The 22,553-nt window shown below is 52.1% G+C and overlaps 1 protein-coding gene across 1 annotated transcript; it reads right to left on the bottom strand.

The window, feature by feature from the left end:
• Positions 1–3,178: 3,178 nt before the first annotated feature.
• LOC119406491 (uncharacterized) lies at positions 3,179–22,099 on the bottom strand. Its single transcript, XM_037673233.1, has 5 exons — positions 21,862–22,099; positions 21,344–21,768; positions 13,270–13,474; positions 8,201–8,239; positions 3,179–8,148 (listed from the first exon to the last, which is right to left on the bottom strand). The coding sequence occupies exons 1-5, from the start codon at positions 22,097–22,099 to the stop codon at positions 3,179–3,181; spliced, it is 5,877 nt and encodes a 1,958-aa protein (XP_037529161.1).
• Between the last annotated feature and the right edge of the window lie 454 nt (positions 22,100–22,553).

The raw sequence follows: 22,553 nt of genomic DNA, 5'->3' as shown, positions 1-22,553 counted from the left end.
GATTAGGATTTCGCAAGAGTAATCACACTTGGGCGAGTTGGTGTAGCGTCGGCTTTAAGTGACACTATGCAAACGGTCTGTAGCCGTTGCCCTTTTGTTCTTTCTTCTTGGGCTTCGTCTGTTCGCGCTGTGTTACTCAAGATGTAGCATTTCACGATCACTCCCGCGTGATCTTTGCGGACCTCGTCCGTTCCCGCTCACAATGCTCGGTCAAATAAAAGAAAGCAAAAGCTTTTCCTGTGCGCTTAAAAAATACTTTCTTCAGAAAAATGAACAGGAACACTAGCACACACTTTGTTGCAATCTCTGCTTCGTTATATATTGGTTATATGTCTAACAAAATCATACTTGACATGGTTTACGTACTTCTCTCTATTTATATTTGTTGTATTGTATACATACAATCCCTTGCATGCATGCAACGTGTTGCACGATCCTGCAATCTACCTGTCACAAATATGTGTCCTCTTTATATTTTGCTCCATTTTTCTTCTTATGATTGAAGTCTACATATAAAATATTTGCTTTGTTATCTGTTCCTTTAAATGCATCTTTATTTAAACCCCCTGCTAGCCAGTGGCTATGGGTCTAATCAGTGTTGTGTATTTTCATGTAATAAGAGAACTTGAAATAAAAATTGATTGATTGATTGATTGATTGATTGATTGATTGATTGATTGATTGATTGATTGATTGATTGATTGATTGATTGATTGATTGATTGATACGAAACTGCTTTTTCTTTAAATGCTGCAATCTACCCGTTGTAAAGCAAAGCACCACTTCGGCTCTCAAGACGCACAACACGACTCACTCTATTTTTTTCTCTTCCTATTTAACATTCCCTTACCTTCTGGTAGGTTAACACACCGAATGCTCGTCTGGTCGAAATCCTATGTTTCCGCGTGTTGTCTCGTCTACCTCCCTCACTGGCTTCATTTGCTGTCAGAATACGTTGAAATAGTACAGCGACAAGATATTGAATGAATAGCGGGGCCAGAGAGCCGAACGTCCATTATTTATTTCGAGCATATATTTCCCTCTTTCTCCCTGCTATCGATAACCTTTTCCCTTCCCCAGCATGGAGTAGCGAAACAGATCGTTCCCTGCTTGACGACCATGGAGGGGATGGCGCTTCATCGCCTCCAATGGATAACCACTGCACGCGACACTTTCCCACCACAATAGTGCGGCTTTCGTGCCCTGCGCGCCACAGCCGACTGCATAGCCGCGGTCGTCGGCACGCTTGAGCAGGCACTGCACGACGGTGAGACAGCCCTGCTTCTTCTCCTCGACGTGCAGTCGGCCTTTGACTGCCTACCACACGCTGCTATCATCGACGCGGTTTGTGCGCTAGGAGTACAGGGCAAACTCCTCCGGTACATCAAGGCCTTCCTCACCGAACGCTCACTGACTGTCCGTGTGGGGAGGGTGTCCAGTACTCCACGCCCTGTCACCACCGGTGTGCCTCAGGAGAGTGTGCTGAGCCCCTTCCTTTTTAACCTGGTCCTCGCACCTCTCCTTGAATGCCTCCCGAAAGGTGATACGTTTGCTGTGCGCGCGGTGATATACGCGGACGACATCGCCCTGTATGTGCGCGGTCCCACTCGCTACATCAATACCGTCCGCCGGTGCCTCTAGAGTGCTCTCGTGGCCGTGGCCGGGTTCTTGGACGGCATTGGCCTGCGCATCTCGGCTGCGAAAACTGAGGCACTCCTTGTGCATCCGCGCGCCAGTGCTCGCCGCACCACTGCCCCCATCACACTGCACGGTGTCCCACTGCCGTGGAAAACACACGTGCGCTACCTTGGCCTCACCATCGACCACAGACTCCAGTGGAACAACGAGGTAGGCCGTGTACGCCGTGAAATGCGCCGTGTTGAGTGCTGTGTGTGTCGCATGCTCGCGCGAGGCGACGGATGCCCCGCCTCCTTCGCGATGGCCATTTACGAGGCCATTGGGATGGCCAAGGTGCACTACGCGCTGCCTCTGTGCCTTCTCCGCCCCATCCAGTGGCATGCGATCGACGCCGACCACCGCCGAGTGCTCCGAATGTGCCACGGACTTCCGCGCAATTCGCGCATTGCGGACACACTCGCGGAGACCCGCGCCTGGCCGGCGTCACTCGCAGGCGAAATGCGCGCCCTCTACCACCTGGAACGCCTCAACCGTGCACCGGATGGAACAGCCATCATATCTCAGTTGCGCGCACTGCCCGACTCCCGTGTTGGCTTACTACTTAGCATCCCCCCGTGGCTTCCCCCTCATCGGCGAGTGCCTCTCTCCATCGGGTTCGAGCTCCCGGGGTCCGCTCCAAGCGGAACACACCCGCCTTTGCCATCGCACAAGAAGCCGCTGCAAGAATGGAACATGACCTGGAAGGAAGAGTGCAGTTTTTCACTGACGGCTCCGTGCTCCAGGACCATTCTGCGGCCGCTGCCTGCACGGCACCGCAGCTGACATTGAAGCGCCAATGCCGGCTTGCCTACCTTGCGTCCTCCACCACGGCGCAGCTGGTCGGAATTCACCTCGCTGCTGACCTCATCCGTGAATCGGCGCACATCGATCGCGCCGCGATCTTCACGGACTCGCGGTCGGCACTCCGCCAGCTCGCCAAAGAGGAGCCTCCCCCCCCCACACTCGCACAGCGTGTAGCCCTGAAACTACACGCACTGCGAGAACACGGTTGCGACGTGGCTGTAAATAACGAGGACCCGTGGTCGTAGATCAGGAACACGTCTTTACTTAATGAAGGCTAGCCCCCTCTTCGTTCTCCTCCTCGTTTCCTCCCTGTCCCTACCCCAAGACTATGACCCACTATTCTATTTTCAACATCCTCCGAGGGGGAGAGGACGAAAACGTTACATCAGTCATTTGCGGCTTCCATTGCACACAGCTTTTGCACCGGCCGGTTCACCACGTGGCCCGTAGCCAAACGTACGGAGCAGGCTCTAGCTACCCCGTCTCGGCCGGGATGCAGCGACGTCACTCGCCCGAGTTTCCAGAACATCGGAGCAGTGTTGTCCTCGTTCACTATCACAACGTCGCCTATGTGAATCGGTGAGGAACCTTGTTCTTGGCGGCAGTGCGCTGATCGCAGCTGTAGTAAGTAGGCATGTTTCCATCTTCGCCAAAGCTCTGTGCTGATCCGCTTCCGGTACTGCACTCGTCGTTGTAGCTAGGCGTGAGTTGATGTCTCAGCTGTGACACCCGGCTCCGGCATGGCGATGGCTCGCTTTCCGAGCAGAAAGTGCGCCGGAGTTAAAGGCTGCAATTCATTTGGGTCATCCTCCAGGTAGGTCAGGGGTCTGCTGTTGATGACGGCTTCAACTTCGCATAAAGTGGTCGTGAGGCCCTCTACATCAAGGCTGCTACGCCCCAAGGTCCGCTTCAAAGCGTCTTTCGTAGTGCGGATAAGGCGCTCCCACCATCCACCCCACCAAGGAGCTCGTTCCACAATAAATTTCCACTGTATGCGCGTGGTGGTGGCGTGCTCTTGCAACGCAGGGATGACCGCCTTGAAACTCCGTGCACAAGAGCGAAACGTTAGGGCGTTGTCCGAGTACACCACGGCTGGAACACCTCGCCGCGCAACAAACCGACGAAAAGCGAGAATCGTGGTCGCCGTTGTCATGTCGGAGGTCAGCTCGGGGTGAATAGCTCGTGTCACGGCACATGAAAATATCAGTATGTATGACTTGTTTGAGTTCTCAGTTGTGCGACCGTAAAGTGGCCCGCAATAGTCGATGCCAACAACCGAAAATGCTTGAGCCTCGGTTATTCTCTCTGGTGGCAATGGTGCTACTGGAACAGACACTGCCGTCAATCGTCGTTTTCGGCACGGTAAACACTGCGAAAGCACATTTTTTGCTGTCTTCCTGCCCTTCAACACCCAGAATCTTGCCCGTACTTCAGTCAGGGTGAGCTCGATGCCACCATGAAGCGTGCGGACATGAGCAGCCTGAACAATTAGTGTGGTCAACTTGGGTTCGGCGGGCAACAGAATGGGATGCCGGATGTCAGGACTGGCGTTAAGCAGGTCGAGCCTCCCACCGACACGGAGGAGTCCATTCGTATCCAGGAATGGGGCCAGGCGAAGAACCGATGACGTTGATGGCAGCCTTTTTTCTTTCTCAAGAAGTCGTATTTCGGCTCCGAAATACTGATCTTGCACGACTCTAAGCCAATAACGCTCGGCCTCTTCAAGTTCTAAAGTCGTGAGCGTTCCACTGCGGGGAGGGCTCCTTCTCGAAGCGTTGTGGACGAAGCGCTGTACGAAAGCAGTAACGCGCAAAAGCCTATTGAGCGAGCTGAAATCTTCCGCACGCACAATTGAAGTCCTCGATGAAACAAGCGATGGATAGATCGTCGTGGCTGTCTTATAGAGAGGCTCAATGTCTCTGTCGTTCGGAAGTTCATCCAGCTTGAAGCTGGAAATCGGTCCTGGCGTTGAGATCCAAGGGGGACCGTGCCACCATTTATCCGACTCCAGAAACGCTTTAGCAGACACGCCACGGGTGAGTAGATCGGCAGGATTCTCGCCGCTGCTGCAATGCGCCCAGGTGTCGGGATTAGTGAGCTTAGATATCTCGGCCACAAGATTGCTGATGAAAAGATCTCGATTTCTTGTTTTTGCTCGGATCCAGTGAAGAGCGACGAGAGAGTCGGTCCAAAAATGAGCGGATGCCTGCTGGAGACATGGCACGGACCGTACGTACTCCGCTAGCCGTGCTCCACTAACGCAGGCCATCAGCTCCAGTCGAGGCAGGGACATCGTCTTGAGCGGAGCGACGAGACTTCGGCTGATGAGCAATCGTGTGACGCATGCCCCGTCCGCAGAAAGCGCCCGAACGTAGATACACGCACCATAAGCCTTAGGACTGGCATCAGTAAATATGTGCAGTTCAAATGCCAGCTCTACGCTGCAGTCGTGCAGAAACACGTAGCGAGGAACCTGTGCCTGGACATCTGGCAACTCGGTGCACCACGCGTTCCATGCAGCTTGTACTTCATCTGGCAGCGTGTCGTCACAGGAGTGCTTCCGCTTCCACAGGTCCTGGAAAATTAGCTTTCCTTTCACGGTGAATGGGGAGAGATAACCAAGCGGATCGTAAACGCTGGCTACGGTTTGAAGGATCGTGCGCTTGGTGGCCGGTCTGTTTGCGGCGAAGGAGGCTGCGTTGCGCACTGTCAACGCGATGGTATCGCCTTTACGCTCCCACGGCAGGCCCAAAACCTTCACGAGATGGTCATCTCCTGCTTCAGTCTCAATGGCCACGTTATCTTGAATAAACTGTTGCTTTAGCAGGTCGGAGTTCGATGCCCATTTCCGTAACTCCATGCAGGCGTCAGCGAATATGGCGCGTGTTTCCTGGTATACAGTCATGGCTTGTTCCGCCGTGGACACCCCAAGGATGAGGTCATCCACGTAAAACGCCTTCTCCAGGAGGGACACTGTCACTGGAAATTTTTCCCGACACGACGCTAAATGATGGCGAATCGTGGCGGCAAGCAGAAAGGGACTTGATGCTGCTCCGAAAGGGACCCTAGTCATCCGCCATGCGACAGTGGGTGGGCTGGGCTCTTCCTTGGTTGGCAGTTGCTGAACCCATAGAAAGCGTAGCAAATCGCGGTCTTCTGGACGAATGAGCATTTGCTGATAGGCTTTCTTGATGTCTGCCACAAGAATCACTGGGTAGCAACGAAAGGATAGCAATAGTTGCACGATGTCAACACCAAGCTTCACCCCTTTCGATAAAACGTTATTCAGGCACGGTTTTCCGACGACATGAGACGACGCGTCAAAAACCACCCGGAGCTTGGTGGTCACTGCATCGCGGCGGATGACAGCATGATGCGGCATGTAATAAATGTTAGGGCCTGGAATTTGCTCTTGATCAACTCTTTCGGCATGACCATCCTTGAAATAAGCAGTGATGGCTTCGTCGTACTGTTTCAGCAGGTCGGGTTGCTCCCTGAATCGGTTCAGCTGCATATTTAGTCGACGTGCTGCAAGCTGTCTGTTGTCACTACCGGCCGGAATGCCAGGCTCCTGCATCATCAGGGGCACTTGGTAACGACCAGCTTGCTTGCTCAGACAGTGCTCAAATATGTCGAGGTCAGGGTTGTCTTTTACCGTACTTGACCACCGGTTCTCACTACCAAGAGTGTCGAGGCGCCACATAGCCGATTCATTGCACTCTTGATGAGAACCACCAGCCGATAAGAAAAGGGCACTGGTTGCTGTAGCTTCGTAGTGCGAGCTACTGCCCTGCACAGTCCACCCGAACGACGTTTCCACGGCAGTGAGTTGCTCGTTGAGGCGATCAATCTTTCCAGTGGCGACCTTCCAATAAGCGTCCGAGCCAATTAATATGCTGACGTCCTCTGGGTGCCAAGTTTCCGGGTCAAACATGTCCGCAGCACCATACCTCCGGGCGCTCAACAGCTCGAGCACTTCAATGTTCAGCGGTGGACTTGTCACGGTGCACACTTCGGGGACTTCCAGTGCCTCCAATGTGATGGTGCTGCCGTTAAATCGTCCACGCAGCGTGACAGAGACGCGTCGACAACGTAAATGATTCCGTGGCTTGGCATTTCCAAACGTTACCAGTGAGAGCTCTTCCGTGCCAATGACTTTACACTGCAATCTCTTGGCCACGTCGGTGCGTATGAATGATCGCTGGCTGCCGCTGTCAAGCATCACACGCACCAGGAGCTGTCGTGGTCCGCTCTCAGCCCAAACACGGCCCGTCTGAAGCAGCACCGACTTGGCTTCTGTAGCGCCAGTTGACGCCGTAGTTACCGTCGGTGAGGTAGAGCCGGACGAGCCGCTCGGTACTGTTGGTGCAGGAGCAGCGGTCGTGGTGACGGCTCGTGACAGCTCGCAAAGGACCGTTAGGTGTCGGCGTTGGCACTTGTTGCACGTAAGGTTCAGGGAGACTCTGCAAAACCGTGCGACATGATTGCGCATTCCGCACTTGTAACAGCACCGAGCGTTAAGCAATCTGGCCCGTTTCTCGTCGGCGGGTAAGTCGACCCTGCACTCTGCCAGGCTGTGACCTCGGCTATCGCACAGTACACAAGGCGTGCGCTGCTGTAGGGATTCCGTCGCCGCTAGCGCGGATGCCGACGGAATGCCCTGTGAAGATCTTCTCGGCGAGCTCATGTCACCAGGTACCGTGATCGAGTTGTGCGTATACGATGACGCCGCTTCTTGCTTCCCTTCCTCACGCACTTCAACCTGGATTTTCAGGAACGCTAAAATGTCGGTCGCCTTGTGCGTTCTCGCTTCAGGTGGTGTGGGCTCTGCTGATGCGTTAGTACCGCGCGTGCTTTCCTCCTTCTTCTTCTGTCGGTACATTATCGCCAAGTCTTCTGGCAAGCACCTCATTAGCACCCGATGCAGCACCACAGTGTACTGTTCAGGTGGTACACCAAGACCTTCGAGCGCACTTACGCGGAAACGCACGGTGTCATGCAGCACCCGAAGCTTCTCCACTTCCTTGGAACTCCTCACGGGCGACAATGCAAGAAGCTGGTCGATGTGCTCGTTGACTAGTAATTCCTGTCGACCGAAGCGCTCTTTCAGTGTTGTCACGGCAATTTCATAGTTGTTATCAGCCAGCCTGATGCCTTCGATAGCTCGCTTGGCCGCTCCCGTCAGGTACGTCAGCAAATACTTAAATTTCTCGATGGGTGGCAACTCGGTGTTCTCGTGAATCGTGGCGCTGTAATGGTCCCAGAATTCTTGCCACTGACGTAAATCTCCGGCATACGTCGGGACCTGAAGCGTCGGAAGCGCGACCGACCGGTAGCGTGGCGTACTGACGGATCCTGGCGGCGCTCCAGCAGATCCGATGTTGCTGTGGGTGGCTGCTACCCGGTCGTCATTGGGTTCACTCCTAGACGGGCCGCTGAGACCGGTCGCCTGTTGACGCTGTGACAGGAAGAACTGCGCATCAGCAATCGCGTACAGAATCTTCTCGTGGTAGTCGTTTGCGCCCTCAACTTCTCCTTCAATAGCCTCGTCTTCCGTGAGATCGAGAATGTCCTTGTCTAGCTGGCGGAGCTCAGCTTCTTTCGTCTTTAAAACAGCGACTTGCCTATTGACCTCACGCGCCTCGGTGTCGGGGTTCTGCAGCAGTCCTGTCAGGAGCGTAATATTCCGGAAGACGCTGGCCCTGACAGTTCCACGCACCTTCCGAAGACGCTCGGTCGAAGACATCGTTGTCCAGCACTGACCAGTTCCCGGGTTTCACGGCACCAAAAAATAACGAGGACCCGTGGTCGTAGATCAGGAACACGTCTTTACTTCATGAAGGCTAGCTTGCTTGCTTGCTTGCTTGTGCCCGTTTGTTGGCTCTTACCCACTACGGGGGATCGGCCATGAAACCGGCGGTTAATTTAATAATATTTTTTTAAAGAATGAGGAATAAATCAATTGCCGCAGGAATAAACGAAATTTTAAGAATGACTAGTCGATATGGAATAAGGAGGAGAATAATACCACAATATGAGAAACAATTACCGAATGAATGAAAGGAATTCTGGAGTATCAAATTTTGTTAAGGAATAAGTTAGCAGGGAATTCTTCGTGTCTCACCGAGAAATTCGCATAGGGCTGAGCAGACGTTCCCGTTGCTGCAGCCAAGAGAAGACGCCCCAAGGGAAAGAATATTTTGAGAATTCAGATTAATTCTTAAGTTTCTGAATAAAATTTCGAAATGCTTTTTTCTATGCCTAATGAATCGACGGCAGGTAAGCAAGAAATTATCAATGTTTTCAGATTCCTGACAAAAATAGCACATAGGAGATGGCACCAGACCAGACCTGTATAAATAAAAATTAAGTGGAGGTATCCGGCATCGCAATTTTGTAATAGCCACTTCCAGTCTTCGAGTGGGACACCATTTATTATTCCAGCCGAATGAAAGATGACCATATTCGGGAACTGGTACTTTCATACTTTTGGCATCTTGAGTTAGATAATACTTCCGAAATCTCGAATCAGTAATAAAAGCTGTATCAGGTACAATGGACAAAATAGGACCACCCAGAGACCACCGCGCGAGAGTGTCTGCCATCTCGTTTATTAGTATGCCACAATGACCTGGGACCCATACCAATCGCACGGTATTCAAATTTTTTGGGATTAAGGAAGTGAATGCATTTAGAACGGGAGACTCAGAAGCAGTAGAAGATAAAGATGTACATACTGTCAGCGAATCAGTAACTATAACAACTGATGACTCATTCACTGGTAGTTTTCGAAGGGCTAATATAAGTGCGAGGAGCTCAGCTTCGAATATGGGAGTATAATCTGGGAGGCGCAAGGAGTACGACCATGATAAAGCCTCTGAAAATATGCCCACTCCCGCTTTCTCTTCGCGCATGGATGCATCAGTGGCAATTATGTTATTTATGCCCAATCGAAGTAAATGATCCTCTAACAATCCTATTAAATATCTTGAAGGTAAAAGTTTGGCATTAGATGGGAAGATATCATCAAATTCAATTTTTGCTATGGTCGATGATTTATCGTTTGCTACGATGTCGCGTATGTTAACATTTAATGATTCTAGTTGGTCCTGTACGAACAAAACTTGTGGTTTATATATTCGAGACCAAGGCTCATTAAAAAACGTTGACGATTCAGCTACGAATATAAACTGTACTCGACTTTGTGAGGACGCAAAAATTTTTAAATATGTTTTGACGGTGAGAATGCGGAATCTGCAAACTAGAGTGGGGATTCGGGCTTCTAGGTATAGAATACTGTTTGCTGTAAATTTTGGTACCCCTAGACAACTTCGAAGGGCCTCTCGCTCTATGAGAACCAGGGGATGAAACTTGTATGCAGGCCCCCCTGAGTATAGTATGCAACCAAACTCTAAAATTGGTCGAACATACATCCGATAAATCATAAGTAGCTTGTCTCTGCGTAGCCCAGAAGGGTGGTGACCAAGCTTACGTAACATCCCAACAGCGCGTGTTGCCTTACATTTGACGTGCTCAATGTGTTTGCGCCAGCTGAGTTTTTCATCATAAAAAACTCCTAAATATTTGACACAGTCATTTTGGGGAATTACTTCTTGGCGATACTGAAGGGAAATTCTAACTGGAGCATTCAATGGAAAAACAATCAAGGAACTTTTGCTAACGTTTAGAGTCATTCGAATTTGTTCAAACCAGAATTCTAAACTTCCCAAGTATGATTGTAATACTGCATACAGTGAATGAATATCACCTGCCGAAGCAAAGAATGCAATGTCGTCTGCATATACATAAACTGTAACGTTATTGTTCAAAGGAATTGAGCTTAATAGAATATTGAATAAAACAGGGGAAAGAACTGAACCTTGAGGGACCCCTCTAGATTGATCATATTTTGAGGATGATAAGCCACGTTGGGAACAATAAAATTTCCTACCGTTTAGGAACTCATACAACCAATTGATAATATATCCCGGAAAATTCAAGTTTTTTAAGGAATTGAGCAAGATGACATGTTCGACACTGTCGTACGCCTTAGCCAAATCTAGAGTGACTAATGCTGCCAATTGCCGCTTGTGGCGAGCAAGCTTAATACGTCCCTCTAAATCTACATGTGCATGCCATATGGAGTATCCAGGTCTAAATCCTATCTGACATGGGCTCAATAACGAGTTATCTGCAATAAATTTAATGATTCTGATGTATAATACTCTTTCAATTAATTTAATTACATGCGAAGTTAATGCTATAGGTCTTATATTATCAATATGCATACCTGCTCCTTGTTTCTTAAGCAAGGGAATTATTTTTGCAAGTCTCCAGTCTGGAGGGATCCAACCATTTCCAAGTGAGTGATTTACAAGATTAAGAAGGTTCTGAGGAGACACATCAAATAATATTTTTAACATGCCTGACGTAATACCGTCAGGACCGGGGGTTGAATTCGGGAGTAACTGAACAGCATGCGCCAGTTCTTCTATGGTTACGTCAATGAAATCATTCACATCTAAAGGTTTTTGGAATTTTGTTTGTAATTGAGAGGCAAATCGCTGTTTTAGTCCCAATGCAATATCATCTAATAAATCAGCCAATTCTTTTGGGGTTGGAACAACTGATTCTACGTTAATAGGAGAAGGAATAGCCTTACGAGATCTAAGAAATCTAAAAAGAGCTTGTTTATTCTTGCTTTTAGATAGAAAAGTATAACGATTTTCGTCATGTTTAGCTTTAGCTTCGGAAACAATTCTCTTAAATTTAGCTTTGGCATATTTATAATTACTCCAATTAGTAGGATTCTGGTTAATTAAAAGTTTTTTCCATGCAGCCTTTCTGCGCCTGTACTCTCGATCACAATCAGAATTCCACCATGCACTTACAGACTTTCCATTTGTGGAAGGTTTCGTAAACTGTGATTTTTTCATAGTGCTTTTTAAAACAGAACACAAACTCATGGCTGTAATTTCATTTTCAGTGTTAGTCAGAGAGGATAGCGTTGACTGTAAGCTTTTTTTAAATTGTGAGTAATTTACAAAAGTGTGCGATTGACATTCCGTTGGGACCAAGGGGATATTAATGTCAATAACTACGGGACGGTGATCGCTGTTTGTTGCAGCATCAACCACAGCCCAAGAAGAGATAAAAAGGCTTGAGCTGGCGAATGACAAGTCTAAAACAGATCTCGTATTACATCGAATAAATGTAGCTACTTTAGAATTTAAACAAGTATAATTGTTTTTACTTATCCAGTTCCACAATAATTTACCGGGAGAGTCTGTGCGGTAACCCCAAGAGACGTGATGCGAGTTAAAGTCTCCTGCAAAAAATGTGTTTGGTCTACAAAAGCTCTGAGTGATGTCAAGAATACCTTCATCTTGTACGCCAATCGGAAAGTAGCTGTTAACAATAGAAAGTGGAGCACAGCCTGGTATAGCTAATTCCAATACCAAAACTTCGTGTTCGCCCGATATTGACTGATAAGCAACTTTCGCTTTATGACAAAATTTTGCCGATATAAAACACGCTAATCCTCCACCTCTAGAGTTCCTGTCCAAACGAAAACATTTATAATTCTGTAAATGAAAATTATGATCCGATGACAGCCAAGTTTCTTGTAACAAAATTACGTGAGGGGACTGTTGGGAAATAAGGTATAGTAAATCTGTGGTAGCAGACAGTATAGACCGGCAGTTCCACTGAAGAACCTTAAGAAGACCTATTTTGATGATAGGCAAGCAGCCGCAACTGCTTGATCCAAAATACTATCTTTTAAAAAATCATTCTTGTTCAAGGGTTCCTTCACACACTTTTTTGATTTAGAATTAGAAATCTGATTCTTGTTTGAGGGTGACCTATTGCGTTTAGGAAGTCTAGCATCCATATCCATATCCTGAATCTCTTGTGAGCTAGACTCAGACAGACATTCTTGGTCAGTGCTTTGGGTATTAGAAGGTCGTTTATCCTTATGTCTGGCAGCATCTGATTGAAACGCAGAGGAAGAATGAATTACACTGAAAGGATTCTGCATACTTTTGGCTAACTGTTCCGAAAACCCATTCAACTGCATGGATATTACTTGTGCCAGAGTTTCTGATAAATTCAATAGGAGTTTTTCTAGGGACTTTTCCACTGCTTTTTCAACGATTGAAGTAATGGACTGTGCCACTGATGTATCCATAGCAAGAGGCTGACGGGCTGTAATTCCTGCATATCCTTGGGTCCTGCTCTGAACTTCAGCTAGAGCTTCTCTGCGCGAACATCGCCTTCTATCAATGACTTCGAGAACCTGCATTTCTTTAGCCCTAGCAGGACAATCGGGGTGGTCGGCCGGGCGATTAGTTTGGCACAGGCAGCATGTCTGGATATCAGATTTGCAGTCGTCAACACTATGTTCAGACCCACATATACGGCATCTGACATTAGAGCGACACACGTTAGAGCTGTGACCATATCGCCAGCATTTGCTACATTGCAGAGGTCGTGGAGCAAGGGGTTCAACCCTGTAGATTAGGGGCCATGCCTTTATCTCTGATGGACGCGATGTTCCTGCAAATGTAGTGATAACTGTCTCGGTGGGAATCCGCACATTATTGGATTGCCTGTTACAGCGGTAGACTGACACTACCCCTGCATCTGCAAAAATATCCAAGATTTCCGCCGGCGTTAGACTAGCATCAACTCCACGGACTAGACCTTTGCAACAAGCAAGGTGGGGAGGAATGAAGCAGCTCACCGGATGATTGGCAAAAGAGGTACACTTTAGAAGGTCTTGGATACAGGCCTGGTCTGGTGAGCAGCAAAGAATACCGCCGCGACCAAACTGCCGGACCTCAGTAATCTGGAGAAAGTGAGGGGTCACCGTGCGAAGCTCGGTCTGGATGGCCTTGGGGTTCTTCATCCGAATAGCTCCACCATTCGTCGGCACCAAAGCAACGGGAACGCTGTTGATTCCGCTACGCAGAAAGAGCTCCAAGGGTACATCCTGAGAGGGAATAGATGCAGACCAGAGGGAAGCCCTCTGGCCTGGGGATGAGACCGACATCAAGAAAAACCTGAAGCTACAATGAAATGCGCGAAAAACTCAAAGCAGGCAATAACCACCCAAGAAATATTAAAATAACCGCCGGTTACAGAACCTATAAAGCCCCCGTAAGCGACTTCACCAACGTTAGAACGAGCAGCCGCCCAAAAGTTCCAAAAGTTCCAAGCGGATCCGTGGCTGTAGACGTGCGAACGTAGACGTAGACGTAGAAGGCTAGCTCCGAATCCCCTCTTCGTTCTCCTCCTCGTTTCCTCCCTGTCCCTACCCCCAAGACTATGACCCACTATTCTATTTTCAACAGTGGCTCTTCAATGGATACCGTCACACGTTGGAATCGCGGGGAACGAAGCTGCTGACGACCTGGCGAGGACTGCACACGACCCCGCGGTTCCGCTGACAACGTACGCGGACTCCGTAGATTCAGCACGCCAGAACATCCGGCGAGAGCTCGCTCGCAACCACCCTGATGCGCGCGTAGCCTCCGGATGCCCCCCGCGTTATCTACCGGAGGGAATGCTTAACCGAAAGGAGCGCTCCCTTATTCTCGCACTGCGGACCGGCTCTGTCTGGCCCGCCGAGCGCCGGCACCACCTTCGCGGTGCTCCCTCACCCCTATGCGGCGACTGCGGTGAGGAAGAAACACTCCAGCATCTACTCATCTCCTGTACCCCTCTGGCTCCTCAACGGGAGCACCTCGCGCGCGCCTTCAGGAGGCAAGGGTTACCCTGCGCGACCATGAACGATGTGCTGCACCCGGCCGGAGCCATGGACCGCGTTCGCGGTGCCCTACGCGCGGTGCTCGAGTACATTGATGCCGCGCAACTCGCAGACCGCCTCTAGGCCGTGCTTAGCGCCTGACCAGCAACGACAACGACGGATCTCCTCCTTCCTCTGCCCCCAGCCCTCTACCTGTTGTGACCTTCCCTTCCCTCCCACCATCTATCTCCTCCTTCCATTTTACCCCCCCCCCCTTCCCCTAAGGTGACGCGGTTGTGGTGTCCTCTACTGAGAGACAGTTACTGTGTTACTCCCCCACCTTTCTATTTTCCATTTTTCCATCAAGAACCTCTTCTCCCTGCTTGACACCTGATCATCGTCTTCTTCGCTCCCTCTCTCTCTCTATTCCGATATTAGCTCCCTAGATTTCTCTCTTTTGTTTAAGTAGTGGTATCAGCATCCTCTCTCGACCCCCTCTCACATGCAGCTGGAGTTGGCCGCCATGTTCTCCTACCTAGAATACTTCAAGCGTCACACACGTTTCGAATGGCAAGATGCACAAAAGGGCCACGAACACGTACGCAAAAAGAACGCAAACACAAGCGCTGTTGCATCTTTTTTGTGTACGTGTTCGTTGCCCTTTTGTGCGCTGCCTATTGGAAAATCATGGCTCACTAACTAGCCCATCAGTACATTTTGGGCAAGATGCGAACGCGACGCGCACATCTACCCTCGCGTAACTTCTTGCTATCAGTCAGCGTGGGACGAGGGGCGTATCCCCCGTTGTCCTACCAGGTTGTGTGTGCGAGCGTTGTCGGCATAGGTGTGCGCACAGGGGGGCAGGGGGGGCCGCCGCCCCCCCTAATCACCTAAGAGGGGGGCGCAAAATCTGCCCCGTACATTGACCCTTCTATTAACCTAAAAGGGGGGGTGCAAAATCTGCCCCATACATTGACTTAGTAGGGTGGGGGGCGCTGCGATGAACCTTCGCCCCCCCCCCTGATGGGGAACCCTGCGCACGCCTGTGGTTGTTGGCCATCCCTATACGAAACGAAAATGACCTTGTGAAAGCCACTCTTAACCATAATCGACATAGCACATGCAGTGGCGGAGTCCTGACCTCTCTTTGGCGGAGTTCAGTTGGAATTTGAGACCGTAGCAAAACGCGTTCATTTGGTGTTGCCGATAGTTCTGGCTACTTGTTGTATTCAGTGTGGAGTGCGTGATGTCCTCTGCGATCATTCGACGCATGGCAGCAGCATCAGACCCTGAACCAATAAAGTGGATGGGAAAGCGACCGCCTCTGTAGCTCAATTGTTGGAGCATCGGACGCGTTATCCGAAGGTTGTAGGTTCGGTCCCTAGCTGCGGCAAAGTTTATTTTGTGTTCACTTTCATTCCTTCCCACTAATGTCATAATTCATATACGCTACAGGTAAAGCATACAAGTAATGTTCCCTACGTCTTCCATAGCTTAACTATCGGTTTGTTTCGTTGGGCTGTGTCTAACAAAAGAAACGAGCCCTCGATCAATCCGCCCTCTTTCGTTCCAGCGTAGAAAGACGAAACACAAACGCCAATGTGGTCGAAGCAGTAATACAGGACTTGCAGTAACACCACACGACAGAAAATAAGTGCTCTATCTTACGTATGTGTGACAGCACGGTGACATCGCGAAAATGGAACCGCGAATAGGATAAAACACTGAAGGTGTTAATAATAAATCTCTTCTCGCGTAGTGGTAATGCCTCTCGATGATTAGTGAAAGATACGGTGAACATATTAGCACTACTTTGCTCTGACTTTCACAATGTCAGCAGTAATCTGTAATGCGTTTGCAGATTTTCCGCGACAAGAAACGGGCTGTACGGGTAAAAGGTGATACAAATTTCGACTTGATAACACTCTGCTTTTTAGAAGGAAGAAACAAAAAATGGCTGCGAAGAGAGTAAGAAGCGGTAAAAGGAAAAAGAACCTCGAAAAAATAAGCAGAAAATTGTCCGCTGAAAAAATTGCGGGACTCTGGGGATGCTGCCTTGTTGAAGAGCAAACAGCAGGTCCGACCGACGGTGCCTGCGTCAAAATAAGTGTAACTCAAGCAGAAAAGCTGCTGAAAGAGGAGCGGCTCAAAGCATGCAATAGACGAAAAAAACATGGCTGATCCCTCCGTCATAGGAATCGGTATAACACGAAAGTTAAACGTGTCTTCGCAGAAGTAGTGCTTATTGTGTAGTGATGTATGAGAGCTTGTACAATGTCTATTCGTGTTTGGCAGCTATAGCACCGTTTGACGTGGATGCACCCATGTTGACAGCATGTCTCTATCGCGACGACTAACGCCCATGATCATTATCAAACCGTTGTGGTAGCTGACGATGTGATATTTCGACACAGCGAATCGTGAATCCCGCGTAAAGATGATATCAACAAGCTCATAATCAACACTGGTACCCGGTATGCGCTTCTTCAAAGCGTCGTCAATTAAGGAGAGAAACGGCACGGTGTGCGCTTTCTAGTAACGGGTAGCCGACGCCTGTGCTCATGCATACATAACACACACTGCGCTTCAGCAACACGGGAGGTAGAGGTTCGTAGCCTGAGCCGCAAACGCGTGCGTCCCGCTGGCCTCTGTCTCGCAGGCGCTGCTCTCGTTCCACCAAGGCACGACATTGGCCCGTCGAAATCGCGTCCTTTCTGCAACGCATATTGCAGCAGTTTTGTTAGTCGGTGCTCTCGCAATTGAAGCAGTCGGCCGCGGAGAAATCCCGTTGGTGCACGTGGAAGCTACTCCGTTGAGCCGACGCACGCTAACACGAAGCCAAAGGCAAAGAACGTAACTGCGTCAAGCGTGCCTCGGCGACGGCAGCGCGGCCAGTCTACCTCTCTGGTATCGAGACGCTTTAACCATTACCTCCGATATCGCGTGCAATCTCGGAGGAAGCGCTAGCAAGTGTCGATCGTGAAGCATTACTTCTTTTCACACCTCACAGACGGCGGCACCGCCCCGCTCCGCCCGCCGCGAAAGAGAATGTTCGAAAGATATAAGGCGCGTTCGCGCTGGGTCCAGCATCTCCCGAGTTAGCTTACTCGGTAGCGCGTCGGGCGCGTGCCGTCGCGGCCGCAACGTCGTGGGTTGGATTCCCAGCGGGGTATATTTTTCTTGGTTTTTTTCTTTCTCACCCGTTGGCGTCCATTTTATCAACGTCATATCCGTGACGGATGTACTTGGTGGACCCCGGCATAAAACACTTTCGTGTTAAAAAATAATAAAGGAAACATAACTACACCGCTCTGCTGCAACGCGAGTACAGTTGAGCCCACGCGGCCTTTCGGTATACGCTGTTCCTATGAGACGTCGGGTGCTTCTTGTTTGCCGAGTCATCCGTTGCTGACGCTTGCTCTTCTTTCACTATTCCTGTGTGTGCGTCGCGCGCACATTGCACTGTGTACATCTTTTCACTGGCATCGCTGTATACCTAGGCCTACTACATCCGTACGGCCGCTCGGCTTTCGAGAGAAATTTTACGCCTCTTGAAGGTGCGGCGTGTTTGGCGAAGAGGATTGACCGGAAATATGAGCTTATTATCTGTAAGAGATAAAGGTGTAACTACATTGCACATTAAAGAAAAAGATAAATTCGCGTTAACTTAATTCAAACTTGTTACTACCTAGACGTACACGCGTAAATTTTGACAAACGCAAGTCTTTAGCGGTGCTGTTTCGGACGTGTCCCATTTTCTTATCTTGGCGGCAAAAAGCACTGCTGGGCACTGATGGCGGGCCTGCAGATGTGCGGCTTCTTCGAAAGAGAAGAAAGAGATTCTTTATTTGAGAAAATTAGGTGAATAGTGGGGGTAAGTGACGCAGTAACTGTCTCTCAGGCGAGGACACCACAACCGCGACACCTGGGGGAAAGGGGAGAAAAGTATAGGAGAAGTTAGAGTTATAGTGGAGGAGGAGGCCTGGGGGAGTTAAATACATCACTGGGGGGAGAGGGGGAAAAAGAAAGAAAAAAAAGGGGGGGGACACACGCGATAAACACATGATTCGGAAAAAAAAAAACACGGAAGTTCCGTTTGTTGGGGGCTTGGTCGGCGTGGTTCAGAGAAGACGGTCGGCCAGTTGCGCGGCTTCGGTGTAGTTGAGGACCGCGCGCAGGGCAGGGCGCACGCGATGGGCTGATCCTACCGGGTGCAGAATGTCATCTACCGTGGCAGACGGAAGTCCCAGCTGCTTGAAGGCACGAGCGAGCGCTTCGCGGTGGGTGGAGAGGGCGGAGCAGGAAAGGAAGAGATGCGCCACGGTTTCCCTCTCTCCGCAGTCACTGATGAGGGGCGAGGGCGCACCGCGGAGGCGGTGCCGGCGCTCAGCAGGCCAGACGGAACCTGTCCGCAGTGCGAGGAGGAGGGACCGCTCTTTCCTGGTCAGCACGTTTTCCGATAGAGTGCGTGGTGGAGAGCCGGCGGCCGTGCGCTTGTCGGGGTGGTTTCGCACGAGCTCTCGCCAAAGGTTTCGGCGCGCTGAGTCCACGGAGTCCGCGCGCACGTTGTCAGAGGAACAGCTGGGTCGTGTGCTGTCTTTGCCAGGTCATCGGCAGCCTCGTTCCCTGCGATGCCAACGTGCGACGGTATCCACTGGAGAGCCACGTCGCATCCGTGTTCGCGCAGACTGTGGAGTGACCACGCCACACGTTGTGCGAGTGGGGGGGCGCGTTCCTCTTTGGCGAGCTGGCGGAGGGCTGACCTCGAGTCAGTGTAGATTGTCGCGCGTGTGACTTGCGGCGTTTCGCGGATGAGGTCGGCAGCAAGGTGTATTCCTACCAGCTCAGCCGTGGTGGAGGAGGCGCGGTAGGCGAGCCGGCATTGGCGCTTCAATGCCAGCTGTGGTGCCGCGCAGGCAGCGGCCGCAGAGTGGTCCCGAAGCACGGAGGCATCAGTGAAAAACTGTGTCCTTCCATCAAGGTCCTGGTCCATTCTGGCTGCGGCTTCCTGCGCGATAGCACAGGCCGGTGTGTTGCGCTTCGAGCGCACGCCTGAGAGCTCGAAGCCGATGGGGAGCGGCACTCTTTGGTGAGGGGGGGCCACGGGGGAATCTCGGGTGCGGAGTCCACGACGATAGAGTCGAACGTGTCGAATAGTGTTCCGACACGCGAGTTGGGCAGTGCCCGCAACTGGGACAGGATGGCGGCCCCATCCGGTGCACGTTGGAGGCGCTCGAGGTGGTAGAGCGCGCGCAGTTCGCCTGTGAGTGACGCCGGCCAGGCGCCTGTCTCCGCGAGCGTGGCAGCCACTCTCGAACCGCGCGGGAGTCCGTGACACATGCGGAGAACTCGGCGATGGTCAGCGTCGATGGCACTCCACTGTATGGGGCGAAGGCTGCACAGAGGAAGCGCGTAATGCACTTTGGACATTGCCATGGCCTCGTAGATGTTCATCGCGAAGGAGGCCGGGCATCCGGCTCCTCGCGCGAGAATCCGTCGGACCGCACCCTCGACACGGCGTGCTTCACGTCTCACACGGCTCACCTCCAAGTTCCACTTTAGTCTATGGTCTATGGTGATACCAAGATAGCGGACGTGGGTTTTCCAGGGCAGCGGAACACCGTGGAGTGTTATGGGGCGGGTTGTACGCCGTTCACTGGCACGCGGGTGGACGAGGAGTGCCTCTGTTTTGGCGGCCGAGATGCGCAGTCCTATGCTGTCCAGGAACCCGGCGACCGCCTCTAGGGCGTTCTGGAGGCACTTACGCACCCTGGCGAGGCATCGGGTGGGGCCGCGCACATACAGGGCGATGTCGTCCGCGTAGGTGACCGCGTGCACAGTGAAAGCGTCTTGTTTGGGAAGGCACTCGGTGAGCGGTGCTAGAACCAAGTTAAAAAGAAACGGGCTCAGCACGCTTCCTTGTGGCACTCCGGTGGTGACAGGGCGGCGCGTACTGTTCGCCCTCCCCACACGGACAGTCAGTGAGCGGTCCGCGAGGAAGGCTTCAATGTAGCGCAGGAGTTTGCCCTGCACACCAAGCGCACAGACCGCCTGGATGATCGTCGTGTGGGGGAGACAGTCAAAAGCTGACTGCACGTCGAGCAGAAGTAGCAGGGCTGTCTCCCGGTCGTGTAGCGCTTGTTCCAGGGTGCCAACAACCGCGGCAATCGCGTCAGCCGTGGCGCGAAGGGCGCGAAAGCCGCACTGTTGTGGAGGGAAGGTGCCGCTCGCAGTGGCTATCCATTGGAGGCGATGAAGCGCCATTGCCTCCATGGTTTTCCCCGGCACCGATGTCAGGGATATCGGCCGGTATGAGGCGAGGCTGCGCGGTGGCTTCCCGCGCTTCAAAACCGGCACGACCAACGCTGTACGCCAGGTATCCGGGAGGGAGCCGCTGTTGAAGACCTCGTTGAAGGCGACGAGCAAGAGTTGGCGCTGGTCGTCGTTGAGGTTCCGCAGCATGCTGTGTGTTATGCCGTCCGGCCCCGGCGCGCTGCGGTGACGTCTGCGGTTGAGCACACGAGCGAGTTCGTGCTCAGTGAACTCGGCGTCGCACAGGCAAGCGAGTTGCTGCGAGACGGCCGCGTCTGTCGGCGCAGAGGGCGATAAGGTCGGACGGTGGCCTCCGAGAGTGCCGGCACTCACGCTTGGAGGCGCAGGGAGGGCTGGGGTAAAAGCGTCTGCTAAGAGCTCTGAAAGTTCCAGCTCCGTGATGCCGCGGGCCACCGCAATCGCGAGCACAGGGTGGCGAGGGGCCCTTGGGTTGAGAAGTCCTCTCATGATGGGCCAGGCGCGATTACGGCGACGTGGATCGCTGAGAGACGAGCAGACGCCGGACCAGCTGTTGCGCCTGAGTCGCCGTGCCTGTCGTCTGCAGACCGCATCTATGCGATTGTGCACCGTCCAATGTTCGACACGGTCCGTGCGGGTCGCAATGCGCTGTGCACGTCGGCGAGCGGCGCGCAAATTCAGCAGCTTCACGTCAGGGCACGGGGAGCCGGCAGGCACAACACAGCGCGTTGTGGCTGAACGCGCGCACTCCGCTATGTGAGTGAAAAAGTCACTGGCGAGCGTTGGTTTCGCGCAAAGTTCACGAAAAACACGCCACCTCACGACACTGTACACGCGCTTCGCCCCGCGACTCGGGTGGCTGGGCGAGAGGGCGATGGGGTAATGGTCCGATCCGGCAGTGTCTGGGGCTCGTGTCCAGATGTACGAGCAGGACTGAGACACCAGTGCCAGATCGATCGTGGAGGGGCGTGTGTTGCGGCGCACAAACGTTGGCTCACCAGTGTTCAGAATGGAGAGACCTGTGGTGGCGATCGCGTCCGACAGGCACCGGCCGCGAAGGTCAGTCAGTCCGCAACCCCAGCTGTTGTGATGAGCGTTGAAGTCCCCACACACGATGCAGTCAACTGTCAGCGCCGCGGCGAGGCGGGGGACAAACGCGTAATCACAACGGAGGTTCGGGCGGACGTAGACACACGCAACCGAAGTGTCCACACCACCCACACGCACTGTCACTGCGAGGCACTCCACTGCGTCATCACAGAAACGTTCACAGGGAATGCAGGTGTGCGCGAGGGCGGCGCGCACATACAGGGCAGTTCGGGGCGAGCCAAGGGGATGACCGGGGTCGGTGCAGGGCGCATCAGAGCAGTTGCTCAGCGCGCACGTCGTCGGTCCGCTGTAGCCGATGAAGTTGTGAAGCGTCAGGTCCTCGGCGCGCGCGTGCGTCTCCTGCAGGGCGAGAATGTCGAATTCATGCAGAGCTTTGTGCTCCGCAAGTTCGGCGTGTCGGCGGCGCAGCGAGCGACAATTCCATTGCAGGATGCGCGGCCTGGAACGATTGCTGGGGTCCCTAGCCATGTTGGTTTAGGGCTTGTTGTGTGGCGAGAGCCGCGACGCACAGCGAGTGGGCAGGAGAGTTCGGCGGGAGAAACTCCAGCGCTGTTCTGCCGGCGCATCTTTTAGGGAAAGCGGGAGAGGAGGATGAGGGGAGGGGCGCACTATAGTGAGGCGTAGCAAGTGAAGCGGCCGGTCAGTGCAACCCATCTGCTCGTGTGCAAACAACCAGATACCCTGAATGGCACGCTGGTTCGTGCACACAGGAACGTAGACACAAACACATAACACAAACGCACGCGCATATACGAATACGCCCTGTGGTACACACCCGTAGCGTACTACATGCAGTACACGCAAATACACGCGCAGGTCATGAACACGAAAGGCGCGGGCTTATACACACTTGCGAGCGCACACACGTGAATACACAACCTTTACATACGCTGCACACCTTTAAAAAAATTCATTTGTTAAG

Source organism: Rhipicephalus sanguineus, chromosome 10 (genome assembly GCF_013339695.2).
Source record: "Rhipicephalus sanguineus isolate Rsan-2018 chromosome 10, BIME_Rsan_1.4, whole genome shotgun sequence".
Taxonomy (NCBI): domain Eukaryota; kingdom Metazoa; phylum Arthropoda; class Arachnida; order Ixodida; family Ixodidae; genus Rhipicephalus; species Rhipicephalus sanguineus.
The sequence above is the reverse complement of the archived record's forward strand: the minus strand, read 5'-3'. Positions and strand labels throughout refer to the sequence as shown.